The 15,291-nt window shown below is 41.5% G+C and overlaps 1 protein-coding gene across 1 annotated transcript in view; it reads left to right on the top strand.

Annotated features, from left to right (window-relative positions):
- The window catches only part of pebp4 (phosphatidylethanolamine binding protein 4), a 271,180-nt gene that overhangs the window by 87,321 nt on the left and 168,568 nt on the right, over window positions 1–15,291 (top strand). Inside the window, exon 4 of the mRNA XM_078428896.1 lies at window positions 4,219–4,317. Coding sequence (XP_078285022.1) covers window positions 4,219–4,317 — 99 coding nt within the window. The remainder of the gene's footprint in view (window positions 1–4,218; window positions 4,318–15,291) is intronic.

Genomic DNA, 15,291 nt, shown 5'->3' with positions numbered 1-15,291 from the left:
GTGCGGTATGGGGTAGCGATCAGCCACGGTGACAGCGTTGAGACGCCGATAATCGCCACATGGTCTCCACCCCCCAGATGCTTTGGAGACCATATGCAACGGCGAGGCCCACGGGCTGTCAGACTGACGGACAATTCCCATTTCCTCCATCTTCCTAAATTCCTCTTGCGCCACCACCAGCTTGTCAGGCGGTAGCCTCCGGGCCCGAGCGAAAACGGGGGGACCCTCGGTGCGGATGTGGTGGACAACGCCGTGCTTGGCCGAAAGGGCGTCGAAACGCTGGATAGGCAGCTCTGGAAACTCCGCCAGGACCTCAGCATATGAGTCGGGGGCCGCGACGACGGCCTGGACAGTTGGGCTGGGCGGGGTGGCGGTTGTCGGAGCAACGGGCTCATCGCTGGCGGAGGGTCGGAGGTCGTTACCGCGGACGTCGGGGACCAGTGAAAAGGCCCAGAGAAAATCTGCGCCTAGGATCGCTTGGCTGACGTCTGCTATAATGAATGCCATTCATACGTGCGGAGGCCTAAAACCAGGGACATCTTCTGCGTACCAAACGTGCGGATGGGGCTGCCATTAACCGCGATGAGGGTAGGACCTGTCTTACCCGATCTGGTCTCAAGGTCGGTCGGCGGCACTATACTGACAATGGCTCCCGTGTCCACCAAAAATTCTGTGTCCGTGAATCGGTCTCGGACGTAGAGGCGTCGGTTCTGGCTAATCACAACTGCCCCTATGTACGATCGGCCGAGGCATTTCCCGCGAAGGTACAAGGTGAGCGGCAGTTGCGGGATTCTCCACCCCATCGTAGATGGTAATAGCACCAGCCGCGCTTGTGCGGATCCTTTTGGCGGGCTTTTGGAGAAATGGCGGGAGACGCGGCGCCATCTTGATGTCGCTGTGGCGTGGTCACTGATGTCGAGACCTTGTTGATCGAACCGCTTCCTTTCGATTTGGACGCCATGAGCGCATCAGCTTTTTCTGCATATGCCACGGGGTCCTTAAAAGAACAATCCGTGAGCATAAGTTTGACATCTTCGGGAAGCTTCTCTCGGAATGCCTGCTCGAACATGAGGCAATCCGTATGTTCACCTGCTAGCATTAACATCTCAGCCATGAGAACGGACGGCAGCCGATCTCCGAGATCCGGTAGGTGCAGAAGTTTTTTAGCTCGGTCATGCCTATTGAACCCGAAGGTTCGTAGTAACAGTGCCTTCATGGCCTCGTACTTGTCTTCCGCGGGAGGGTTTACGATGAACCGCATCACGCATGTGGTCGTCTCCGGCGATAGAGCGCTGACGAGGTAGTAGTATTTTGTTGCATCTGCCGAGATGTTTCTTAAGTGAAACTGCGCTTCGGTGTGGACAAACCAAGATTGTGGTTGATGTGTCCAAAACGATGGAAGGTGAACGCTGACCGTGCTTAGCTCTGGTGTGCCGGGCGCAGCAGCCAACAACGGGGCGTCGTGTCCATTCATGGTCGGTGATCGCCCAGATCACGTCGGGGTCACCAATATGACTGGAAACTTGTTCTTTGTTGAAGAAGTTTATTGCGACAGCAATATTCGATTACAAAGTTTTCTTAACAAGATTACAGACAACCATTAAAACTAACTGTCCTCTTCGAAGACGTCCCCCAATTGACTCTTTTCGGGCGCCAAAAGCGCACATGACAACGCTGTCCAATCAGCGATGTCGCTCTCTGGACCAATCCCTACGGTCGCACCCACACGTGACCTTGCTGGCCAATCTGAGGGTTCGACGACTAGGATCACTCTCTATGGTCGCTACAGGGTATAGTTTTTAATTGACCGTGGAAAGATTTTAAATGGACCCAAGGGCTAACCTTTTCCACATATTGTGTGGTTGGTATATGCTATGAGCAAACAAAGGTACAATTACAATGTTTGATCTGCATTTAGACAGGCACTTGTATAGGGATATGGGGAAAATGAAAGCAAATGGGACTATCTCAGGCAGGTAACTTGATCTGCACAGGCGAGTTGAATGGAAGGGTCTGTCTCTGTGATGTATAACTCTATGACTACTATGTAAATAGCTTACAAATTGTGAAGACAGCTAGAAATAAGTAGGATAAAATGTGCTCCGTTTGGAAAACGTGGACAGTTGTTTTCATCCCTCCTATTTTCTAGAAAAATATTTTATAGCATATACAGTTACAGGCTAATTAACAGTTTACAAGGCTGCATAAGGAAACACAGGTTTCCAAGCAGCAATCATCTTTATGTTCCTGAAATGGTGGTTGGTTGTCAATAGCAGGAGGGTGGTTTTGATTCTTTTGAGATGCATGTTCATTTGATGTCAAATAAAAACTCAGAACTTTCATTCACCAACTGTAGACTGGAGCAGGGTTTCAAATTGTCACATTAACTAGTGTCACGTTTTTGAGGCTCGTACATTGGAAACCTCTTTGAAGCAGTGTGCCTTCAAATTTAAAGCTAAAGATACCTTGGTTTAGCATTGTAAAAGTTGCTTTCTGAATTATACAATTCCCTTGGAAAAATCCTTCATTGTTTACATCAGTCTTAATTCCAATGATTCACTTGCACTCTGGAGAAAATACTGAGTAGTTGATTTGAGCTGCTGCAATGTTAGTTTTGGGTTGACACAAACTATCCAAATTTCCCTTGAACAGAGTGGAGACATACAATTTGCTCAGCATCTCGTTGATAAACACATTGTGCATTGCTTGATGCTAAATTGGAATAATGTTCAAATCGCCAATATTGACCCCCTGTTATAAGGAAAACAAGAGCTTCATTTTATCACAAATAACAATCATTTATAGAAACTTCCATTTTAATTTGCTCTTATTCAAAATAGCGAATAAAAATGTTGTTTCGTTTGGAATGCAGTAATTTTTCTGGTGTTATTTTATGATAACAAGAGTGACCTTGGGACAAGAAAACTAGTACGAGAAAACGATGTGATCAAATGCCAGTCAAAATCCTAAATGGCTGTTCGCCAAGTGTAATTATTTTTGAATATTAACTAATACTGGCATACTTACGGGCATATGCCATCTATCGCTACAAAAAATTGGCTTAATGTTTCCCACTGCTTGATGCGTTTTCAACAATTTTCTTTCAGTCAAATCAATGTCTCACTCAACAGCCTTGAAAAGGAAGAAAACACATTCTTTTCTTGGCACATACAGTTGGGGAGCGAATAAGGGAAGGAAAAGGTTGACGTGATTGAGGATGCCTTTCAAAGATCAGAACCATGAGAAACATGGCTAAGAGAATCAGAAAAATGAAGAAATGCATTGATGTTATATGTACAGTTGATACAGTCTTTTCACCTTGATGTATTGCCATATGTAAGATAGGCATTTTATCACTGAGTAGAGGGAAGATAAAGCTGACAAGATCCAACTTGAAATATAAATTCCCTGACTGTTCATGAAATACGATTTTAAATTTGAACTCCAATTTTTATTATTTTGATTGGACTCGTCACTGAATTTTGATGTTGTAAGCAAAAATTTGGTTCGGCCCTGATCAACACAAATGGATGTAAAGAGTTTTTATTTTTTTGGTTGTCTCAGTTTAAAACAATATGCAAAAATAAACATGAAGTTAATAAAAATCTATGAATTTATTCAAAGAAATGGTAGTAGGAGAAAATATGCCATTCATATCTTGGTAAACAAAATGAAATTTAAATGTCCTTAATTGCAAGAATTCTACATCTTCCTTTGAACAGGCTTGGTAACGAGCATTGCACTATTATTTTCAACCATTACATTTCTGAATCTGGAGTTGGCAAACACTATATATTTCTCCATCTTCTTGGATATTCAAAGTGATTTTTCTTTTGGATGGGCTGATGGAAAGCGAGTTGTTGATCAAAAATAAAGATATCCTGATCCTGAAGAAGGCAAACAAATTCTTATGGGATATGAAGTGATGAGTTTATTATTGATTAGAATCATTACAAAAAAAATGCTGGTGGTATTGCAATGTAAAAATATTCATTTGTTTTCATATTGGCTGACTGACTATGGGATTTAATCATTTTAAAATGCACTTATTTTCTTCATAATATTAAGCCAATATTAAACCTCCATCTTTGGTGATTCATCCTATTGTGTTAGCTTTACAGTTTGAGTCACATGATTACAACTTAGTAATTATTGATACTGTTTGTTACAGAGCAGTATTTTTTTCATATATTTTCCCAATTATATATTTTTGAATAGGATGCAATGTATGTGCTGGTAATGGTGGATCCTGATGCACCAAGCAGGAATAATCCAACATTCCGTTACTGGAGACATTGGTTGGTGTCTGAAATACAGGTAAGTTGCATCCGATGAGGAGGGTGCAATGAATTGATTTCATTATTCCCTGGCAAATTTGATTTTATTCTTGTATTGATGTTTACAGATAACTTGCCTGATTTCTTAGCTAAACTTCTGAAGAGTAATTTTATATTCTAATCCCAGTGGCACAGGTAGTAGAGCAGCTGCCTCAGCTCCAGCGATCCAGGTTAAATCCTGACCTCTGGTGCTGTCTGTGATGTTTGCATTGAGGACCTGGTTGGATCCTGACTTCAGGTGCTGTCTGTACGGAGTTTGTACATTCTCCCTGCGACAGTGGGGGTTTTGTCTGGGTGCTCTACTTTCCACCCACACTCCAAAGATGTACAGGTTTATAGGTTAATTGGCTTATCTAAATTGTAGATTGTCTGGATTGTGTAGGATAGTGCTGGTGTATGGGGTGATTGCTGGTTGACTCAGTGGGCCGAAGGGCATTTTCCACACTATCTCTAAAGTCTAAAATCCAAAGAGGAGCGGGGAAGAGGAATCTATGATTGCATGAGTTCCTTCTGGGTGTCCTGGTTTCCTCCCGCATCCCAAAGACATGCAGGTTGGTAAATAACTGACCATTCCAAATTGCCATAGTAGACAGATAAGTGGCAGAATCTGATGAGGTGGGGAGGTGATGGGTCTTAGGTGTCAGGCAAAATTAGTGGGGGAATGGAATAGTTCTCAGAGCCAGCATAACCTTGATGGGCCAAATAGGTTTCATCTGTGTTATAAGAAATATGCAACTTTACAGGTATTTTGTCATAATGAATGATGCATTTACCTTGGCTGTTACAGTGGTGATCTCTTTAAATGATACTGACATATACTTGGATATAATAAATGTAGGAGCCATTTTGCATTATTAGTTTTTTTGCATGTTGTTATATTACTTTGTGTCCAAAAATAATATAGCAGGATACAAAGAGGTTAATACCATGCTTACGTATATGGACTGGGAGGATCCATGGAAGGAGCCAGATCATTAGCATAACTTGCCCAGCACTGACGTAATGCTTCAGTGTGTGACACCAGGAGCTGTAAAGATAATAAGGTCTTAGTGGCCATACACGTCAAGCCTACTAAATCATAAGGTTTTAGTCAGTAACAGGATACAAAGGAGTGTCGGTGAGAAACTAAGTTCTTACGACATAGAAACAAACAAGTTAACGACGGAAGATATACAAATCTGTTTTGTATTTTGCTTCAATAAACTACTAACTAACTGCAACGTCGTGAAGGTCTCTTTGTTGTTATTTGAGTCAAGAACCACCACTCCCATTCCTTCGTCAAACGGTAAGCGCTGGGGCTTTATAAGGAAGCATAAAGTTGGCCGCTATAAGGGTAAGAACTTATCTTTGCCGGAGTGCATTGTAAGAAATTATCTTCATGACCAATAAGCTGTAAGTGCTTGCTCAGCCGGAGAATAGATCAAGAGCTATCCTCGGTGAGAGAAGATAAAGTAAATCCGTCTCTAAAGAGTCATTTAAAAAGAACTAGCTCTAGGAGTGGGGCTCAAGTTTGTCTAGCGGAAGACAGTAACAAGGACTGTTTTATTGCAAAAGTTTTAAGCCAGAAACTGACTGATAAAACTGTCTGCGTTAATCGACTTTGGAGAAAGGAAAACTTCGAAAGCCGTTATTGTAGTAAGCTTTATTGGAAAGCTGTTTTTCAGAAGTTGTATAAGAAAACTACGACTGAAAAATGTTGAGAACAAAGAAATGACCTTGAGCAACGCAAGTTATCAACTTGTTTTGAATTCCAAAGATATGACTTCGCATCAATATGTCTTAAAAGGATATTGACGTACAAGTATGCTTGTACGTAAATCTGATGTTCGGCCAGCAGGTGCCGCCATCAGAATGGATTCCCAAAGGGAAAATGTGCTTTTAATCCAGGAATGGAATGGGGTAGAATGATTTGGTATTGAACTTCTGACTTCTATTTGTAGAGACTTACTTATTTGATTCATGAATGAAGCAGCATTGGTAACCAGTTGATTCAATTCTTTGATGCCAATAATTGAATTGTATGAGTTAAATGCCACAAAGTAAGCTTGTCAGAAAAGCTAAAGAACGTGAATTGTGAACTTGAACTAAAAGAGGCAATAGGCTACAAGCAAATTGTAGAGGAAGTAGAGATTAGAGGTTTATTTTTTGATTAATAAAAAGAATATGCTATTGCTCACCTAGGGATCGCCCAGGGCAGGGTTATCAACATCACATCCCAACAACGAGGGACAAATTATGGGCAAGTGAGCAGGGCTTATTGGTTGCAGGGCCACCGCAATGGTACACTATATAACAGAGGTCCTGAGATTAGCACAAATTTGAAGGACTAAACTGTTGCCTTTTATAGTTGCTATTGTATGAAATAATATTAACTGAGAAAGGAGAAAGAATCTGACCAGTAAATTCTAAAGACAAAACTGTAGCCTGCTCAGAGAAAAAACATATTTTTAAAAAAAGTTTTTTTTTCCCCATTTAAAAAGCTAGACCAGAGGGCAAATAATTTCCAGTCCCATGAGTCAGGAACCAGAGACATTTCTCAGCTGTCCACCCTCAAAAACTGTTTCGAGCATTAGCTTAATCACGGAATCTTTTAAGTTGACGTGATTGTGAAATCTAGTTGAAAGAATGAGGAAAGGATGATAGGTTGGTTGGCCGCCAACTGGAGTTTGGTGTTCAGTTATTGGTACGGCACAATAGTTTGACTAAAAGGCAGAAAGAAATTACTGGAAAGTCTGTTTACTTCTTGCATCAATCTACCACATGTATGAATATTCTATTGGTGCCTTCATGGATGGATGGTAATGGTACATTGACAATAAGGATTCCCAGGGCTATGATGTAGATGTCCATGCTAAAGCATCATGATAGCAGTGAGGGATTGGAAGAGCAGGTTGAAAAGCAAACTGGTATAAGGGTTCAACATCATAAAGGCTGAGGACAGTGAATGAAAAAGCACTGTTTTCATTGACAAAACTGATAATATGATGCAGATATCAGGTGCTTAACAAAAATGCCATGAGATAAACATCTTCATGCAATGATGGTGATGAACTGGAAATCACTGTGATATTCAGGTAGAAGCAGATTCCATGGATTTCAGCAAGAAATGAGGTAAGTACTTAAACAGAAATAAAAATAGCTAGGCTACAGTCAGTGCTCATTGATTTGTGAGAGTGGTCGCAATCGGACAAATGAACTCCGATGCAATAACATTTTTATGATTTCTGAAAATATATTTCAATTAAAATGGATTAATCATGTAGATCATTAATGTATTCGAAAAGGGAACTTTGAGCATATGGACAATCTTATTCCTGTGAATATTTTCTCTAAAAGCTACTATAATATGATAATAATTTCATAGAAATATCCTGTGCATATTGTGTTTACAACACTATGAATGTCTGTTACCACACATAGAACTTTGGCATGACTCACAGAATTAACATATAATGTTAGAGTTCTGGAACCAAAATATAATAGAGTTTGTGTTGGTGTTATTTTGTTTAAGCAGAACAGGTAAGTCAACAAATAATGAGGCCATAATTTAGACTTTCAGCGGTTCATGTGAGCTGAGACAGATTAGAAGCAAACAATGTTTTAGATTTAAATGCAATTTAAATGTTGGAATAAATAAGTGGATGGACGCAGCTGTTCAATGCTTTTTCATCAACAATGTTAAAATGGTCACTTCAAGGTTTTAGCAAGTGATCTTCCAGCATCTTAATGTCTGAAGTGGATTGTTTACTGATGATTGTACTGTGTTAAACCCCATTTGCAGCTCTTCACCGGCAGACACCAGGAGATGGTCAACCTTTGAACTTTAATTAATATGTAGCAAGTTAAATGTGCACCACACAAACACTGAGTATATCCAATAGCTACTACTTGACATTCAACAGCATTGTCCTTCACCATAGCTCCTGCAAACACTCTCAAACATCTAACAATGTTCATCTAATATTGATCAGAAACTTAATGGCAGATCAGAAGTTGCATACTTTTTTAAATGACTCAACTTCTATTCCTCAAAGCCTTTCTACTATCTACAAGATGTCAGGAGTGTGATGCCATGTCTACACTCGTCTGGATGAGTGCAACTCCAACTTTAAAGATATTTGACACCGTTCAGGGTAAAACATGTCATTCATTGGCATCCCTATTCTTCTCTCCAACCATTCATTCCCTTCATCTCTGCACTTTAGTCTTGGTGGGTACCAAAAGCAAGTTGTACTGCAAGGCTTCCTCAGCAAAACCTCAAACTCTAATTGGAACATCAGCCCTTGTAAGTTTCCCTGCAAGGTAAACGTCATTCAAATTCGGAAATGTACCAAAGTGTCTCAAAGTTGTAGAGCTCCCTGCCTGAGAGCACCAAGAAAATAAAAGTAACCCCATGACCATCTTCTCAAAGGAAATTAAAGATGTCCTTTAAATTCTGGCCTTGTCAAGAGAATAACTAATCAGATTTTTGTGTTCTTCTGCTGCTTTGCTTCTTGCTAGCTAATTCTGCACATGCATTTATTCATTCTACCTCTTTGTTTTCTTAATTCCACCTGAATCTTCCCATCCCAAATGATTGCATTCATATTTCTGATCGATTTCCCGTTGGTTCTCAACAAATATATACCAGAGCCATTTTTTTCCCTTGATTCCGCAAGAAAATTCTGCTTTCGTACTCTTAAATACACGCTCTTGTCCTCCGGCTGACTACGGCACCGGGAACCCGCCCAAAGGACCCAAAGGATCAGCCAACCACAACAGTGGGAATCCACCCTGAGGACCTGAACGCTTGGCAGAACACAGTACCAGGAGGGGGAGCCACTGGAGATGTCGGAACACGAGTAGCAAGGAGGAGGGTTAACCGGGGTAATGCCACCAGCGCCTTAAAGGTCGGCTGCAGGATGCGGCCCCTAGGGCCAAAAAGATGGCTGGGCGAGGAGAGGGATGTCGGTTCACGGCCTGACCTGGTCGAAGGCGACGGAGGAAGGGCTTGCTGGATTCGAAACTGCTCCAGTAGATCGGGTGGGCCAGACTTTGGAAATGGCGCCAGAACATGGCAGCGCCTGCATGTATAAACATGCAAAAAGAATTTGACTGTGCAGTTACACATGTGACAAATAATGCACCATTGAAACCATTGAAACATCCTGCTCACTAAGTCTGCAGCTGGCAAAACACCATAGGAGCTTCAGTGTCAACTACTTGGATCAATGGAACATGGCACCACCTATCTTAGTTCATATCGATTGCTCTTTGGTTTATCTGGAAGAAATAAGAATGACCTACTTAAGACTCCTGGTATTAAACCAACTCTGTTTAGTGAACAGTGTATTTACAATTTTCTATTTGAAAATATGCAATGGATAAATATTGGTGTAAATGTACGTGTTGTTTTGGGTGTGTCACTATATTCTTGAATGGTTGTTATCCATGTTTTAGTTAGACTGTACTTTTAGAAAGAACATTCTGATAATCAGCTGTACATACTAAGTGCAAGTCTTGCAACATCAAGGTACGCTTTAATACATGGGTTATGATGGGTGTGTTAGATGAGAAAATGGATAAATCGGATGACCTTTCTCAACCTTTTTATGTTTGAGTCCTGGCGGCAAGTAAATTCAAAAGGAAAAATTGGAAATTAATTCTGAACAGAAAATAGATTCTCTCGTAGCCAGCTTGACTCCAGTATGAATGCAATCGGAAGACTGTAAACCCGCACCCTCATTTGAAACAGTTTTCTGTATCCAAGCAACAGAGATCACACTAGTAAAGTGACATCAAAGCTACTCTGTCATTCTGTCAGTCTGCCTTCAGACGCAGCATCCTTTCTGTAACGCTGTGTTTGGGAATCATAAACAGTGCACTTAGACTGTGTATGCGCATATATAAGACCTGGAGTTGGGTGATGTGAAAACATGTAAGACAAAGATTTGCGACCATAATTTCCCACACAATTTTTTAATATGTCTGACTCATTGGAATAGGTAATAAATAGAGCTTGGCTGTTCAGTTACGAAAAGGGAGAGGAAATAACCTTTTTTGCAACAAAGCACCCAGTCATATAGCTCCTTTAAATTAAATATTCCCTTCTACTACAATGGGATTCATGGTCACAGATATTGGAGGGATCAGTTGGAACTGTGCACGAGGCCAGAACTACATGGAAATGTGGATGGCTCGTAGAACTGGAAGAGATGTCGGAGATAGTGGGAACTTGGCTACTGGAAAGATATTCGAAAGTAAGATTTTAAAAATATGTTTTTAAATTGAGAGTCAGCAAAAGCAAAAAAAAAACCACAGGAAAGAAGTGACCAAAATCGTAAGCAAATCAAGATGTGATCACACGTGTTCTAGAGAGGCAGATTGAAGGACAAAACATCAGTAGAACAGAGGCCACAAATCAGGCTTTCAGGCAGCATATCATCTGAGGCAGGCCAAAAGCAAACAAAATTATAAAGGTAGGAATAAATAGTTTTAAGATTAAAAGAGACATATGGATTAAAACCTAGCTCAGTGGCACAATGCAAGATGGGTGAACATTTTAGCTCAGATTCAGACAATTTCCCAAGATAGCAGTGATGGCTACGGAAAGATTAGTTTGCAAGGTTTTGTTGAATAGTTGAGGAAGGCATGACTATGCCAGCTTATAAAATGGGGAATAGTATCCAAGGTGAGGGCTGTTTACAATATTAGCTAATATTAGGCTCATTAGACTTTATGCTACAGGTTGTCTCTTTCACCCTTGTGGAATTTGATTATACAATATAATATACTTTAAACATATGTACTAATATCTGTGTACTTCAATGACCTTAGAGTTTTGTCTTGTCTTGTTGATACTGCACCAACCGCCGCTGTTGGACTATAAACGTGCAGTCCCTCATGCATGCAGTTGCAGATTTAAAATTTAGTGTTTGCAAGCAACAGTTTAAAAGGTTTACAATCAGCAGCAGATTTTATATGCGGTGGCAAAGGATTCCAAACAGGGATGGTTCTGGGGTACAGCGAGTAGCGGAAACAGTCTTTGTTGGTCTTGATGGTTATATAATTCAACGATTGGTGTAGTCGAGTTCCTGGTCTGTTGTTCCGACTGTATGAAAGATGGACAATGTTGGATGGAGCTCATGAGTGGGTTTCTTTGTAGACTGCAGTAAGCCTGGTTATTATACGGCGTCTTTGGAGGGTGTCCCATTTGAGTTCATGAAGCATTTCTGTGACATTACTGGTCTTTCTATAGTCACCAGTTACAAACCTGGCAGTTTTAATTTTAACTAATTCTAATTTTAACTAAACTTCTGCTCTTCAGTGCTCCTGTCTCACTGTCCAAATGTAATTAATTTCAGCAATCACACAGGAAGGAGTCTGTTCCCATTTTGTATCGGCATTCACCGCTGCCCCTTGAATGTTGCTCTTTAACTTTAAACATTGCTCACTCTCTAACTACAGTACATGTATGTTGAATGTAACATAAGTCAATCCAACACCACAATAGGCAATCAGTCCTATCGGCAGCTTCTTGTATTCCCCAAGTTTGCCATGAACACTCCCAGTGTTATAATATAAAATTCATCCCACGACAATTTAATTGACAGAGCCTCCGACTTTGAATGTACTATTTCCACCCTGTTTTGCCATTAAATCCAGTCAATTTAATAATGTGATTATGTTTGACCATTAGCAAAACAAAAAGTGGGGATATACACCAATCAGCCAAAACATTATGACCACTGACAGGTGAAGTGAATAACATTGGTTATCTTGTTACAATGGCACCTGTCAAGAAGTGGGATATATTAGGCTGCAAGTGAACAGTCAGTTCGTGAAGTTGATGTGTTGGATGCAGGAGAAATGGGCAGGAATAAAAACCTGAGCGACTTTGACAAGGGTCAAATTGTTATGGCCTGATGACTGGGTCAGAGCATCTCTGAAACGGCAGGGCTTGTGGGGTGCTCCTGCTCAGCAATGGTGAATGCCTACTGACAGTGGTCTGAGGAGGGACAAACCACAAACTGGCGACAGGGTGTTGGGCGCCCAAGGCTGATCGATGCGTGAGGGCAACGAAGGCTATCCCGTCTGGTCCAAACCGACTGTGGGAAGACGACAAGCCGGTTGGAGTGTGATGCTCTGGGCAATGTTCTGCTGGGAAACTCTGGGTCCGGCCATTCATGTGGACGTCAATTTGACACGTGTCACCTACCTAAACATCGTTGCAGACCAGGTACACCCCTTCATGGCAATGGTATTCCCTGATGACAGTGGTCTCTTTCAGCAGGATAGTGCGCCCTGCCACACAACACACATTGTTCGGGAATGGTTTGAGGAACGTGATGAAGTGTTCACGGTGTTGCCCTGGCCTCCAAATTCTCCAGATCTCAATCAGGTTGAGCATCTGTGGGATGTGCTGGATCGCCAAGTCCACCTCGCAACTTACAGGACTTGAAAGATCTGCTGCTAATGTTTTGATGCCAGATACCACAGGACACCTTCAGGGGTCTTGTAGAGTCCATGCCTCGGCGGGTTGGCGCTGTTTTGGCGGCCCACGGAGGACCAACAGTATATTAGGCAGGTGGTCACAATGTTTCGGCTGATCGGTGTATCTGAATATATCAGCAGTCTGAAAAGACGGTGAAAGGGTTTCATTCTAGTGACGACTTTGATATTTAGTTTCCAATGATTGTTGGGGACAAAACCAGACTTGCTGGAACCATATATAGGAAGGAATTGCAGATGCTGGTTTATACTGAAGGTTTGTACAGAAGATAGCTGGTTTACACAAAGCGCTGGAGTAACTCAGCGGGTTAGGCATCATCCCTGGTGAAAAAGGATGGGTGACGTTTTGGGTTGGAACCTTTGGTTCTGAATAAAGGTTTTCGACCTGAACCCATCCTTTTTCTCCAGAGATGCTGCCTGACCCGCTGAGTCACTCCAGCACTTTGTATCTATCTTGCTGGAACCAAATTTGCTATTTATATGTTGACTTTATAACACCACAGGAATTTGGAAAAGGACATATCCAGCCTCTGCTTGTAACACCAGCCTCTTTAAGTCAAGTCAAATTTATTTGTCACATACACATACTCGATGTGCAGTGAAATGAAAGTGGCAATGCCTGCGGGTTGTGCACAAAAAGAATTACAGTTACAGCATATAATAAAGTTAATAAGTTACTATTAGTGTCGACAAAAATTTAGTCTCTGGGGTTATAAAAGTTGACAGTCCTGATGGCCTGTGGGAAGAAGCTCCGTCTCATCCTCTCCGTTTTCACAGCGTGACAGCGGAGGCGTTTGACTGATCGTAGCATCTGGAACAGTCCGTTACTGGGGTGGCAGGGGTCCCTCATGATCTTGCTTGCTCTGGATCTGCACCTCCTGATGTATAGGTCCTGCAGGGGGACGAGTGTAGTTCCCATGGTGCGTTCTGCCGAACGCACTACTCTCTGCAGGGCCATCCTGTCCTGGGCAGAGCTGTTCCCAAACCAGACTGTAATGTTGCCGGACAGGATGCTCTCTACAGCCCCAGAGTAGAAGCAATGAAGGATCCTCAGCGACACTCTGAATTTCCTCAGTTGTCTAAGGTGGTAAAGGCGGTAAAGGTAAAGGTAAAGTTTAACGTTCCTTGTCAACTGATTACTATCCCAGCTTCCAATGAGGAACCAATGTTTGGACTATTTTGATTTAATATGAAGTAAGAGTGCATTTGCTGAAGTATGGACTACTGGCTTGTAGTGGAAATCAATAATGTAATGTTTTAGTAAATTAGCGTGGGATTGGTTCTTGTAGAAAGTTGATCACTGATAGTGTGTAGCATTTGCCTGGCCTGTTGCCACGAGTGTTTGTTCTGTGAGAGAATGAGACGTCTGCGGGTTCTTGAACATTTTTCAAGTATAGAACAGGATTTTGCTGATTATTGTATCACTAGTAATCAAGAACATTTTGAAAAGCAAAATAGCATATAATATTAAGTGTTGTAAAGCATTAAAGCTATTACTAAATGGATTCCTAAGTTTCATTTGCATGGAGTAAACATTGAAGTGATGCAGATGTTCTTGTTTTTACTGCCATGAATAATTACAGGTCATATAGCAATGATTAGTATGAAAAGTCTGTTTAAAGTACTTAATGCACAGATGTTAATTTGAACAGCTTTTAAAGCTCAGTGAGCTCTGTGCAACAAAACACACAATTTGCAGTTTCTTTCCATGAGCACCATACGTTCATATAGGCACGGTAGCGCAGCGGTAGAGTTGCTGCTTTACAGCGAATGCAGCGCCGGAGACTCAGGTTCGATCCTGACTACGGGTGCTGCACTGTAAGGAGTTTGTATGTTCTCCCCGTGACCTGCGTGGGTTTACTCCGTGATCTTTGGTTTCCTCCCACACTCCAAAGACGTACAGGTATGTAGGTTAATTGGCTGGGTAAATGTAAAAAAAAAATTGTCCCTAGTGGGTGTAGGATAGTGTTAATGTACGGGGATCACTGGGCGGCACGGACTTGGAGGGCCGAAAAGGCCTGTTTCCGGCTGTATATATATGATATGATGATAAGTCAAATCAGTAAGCACGTGCTAAAAATCCTAAAGGATAGTTGCCAATCAGTTGTGGAACCATAGGTATTTTACTTATTCAAAATTGATGCACAATCGAGACTTCAAATCACAAGGTAAGTGGGATGATGATGCTGAAATTATTCATAGATGGCACCACATCTTACACAAAAGGACAGCACAGAAATGGATTAATCGGACAAACAAGTCCATTACATTGTTTAAACTCTACAGATTTCCCTCTGGTCTTATTAATCTTAAAGGTAACATTTCCCTTTCACGCACTTTCCTAGCTTCATCTTAAATGCATCAGCCAGTTCTTTGGTGCCAGGTTTCCCATTTTCATCACTCGCCAAATAAAAGCGCCTCAGAGTAATGCTGGAATAAATGTCCTGCCCTCCTACACAGAACC

This window comes from Rhinoraja longicauda, chromosome 36, assembly GCF_053455715.1.
Source record: "Rhinoraja longicauda isolate Sanriku21f chromosome 36, sRhiLon1.1, whole genome shotgun sequence".
NCBI lineage: Eukaryota > Metazoa > Chordata > Chondrichthyes > Rajiformes > Arhynchobatidae > Rhinoraja > Rhinoraja longicauda.
Note: the sequence above shows the minus strand (reverse complement) of the source record. Positions and strands in the feature narration are given on the sequence as shown.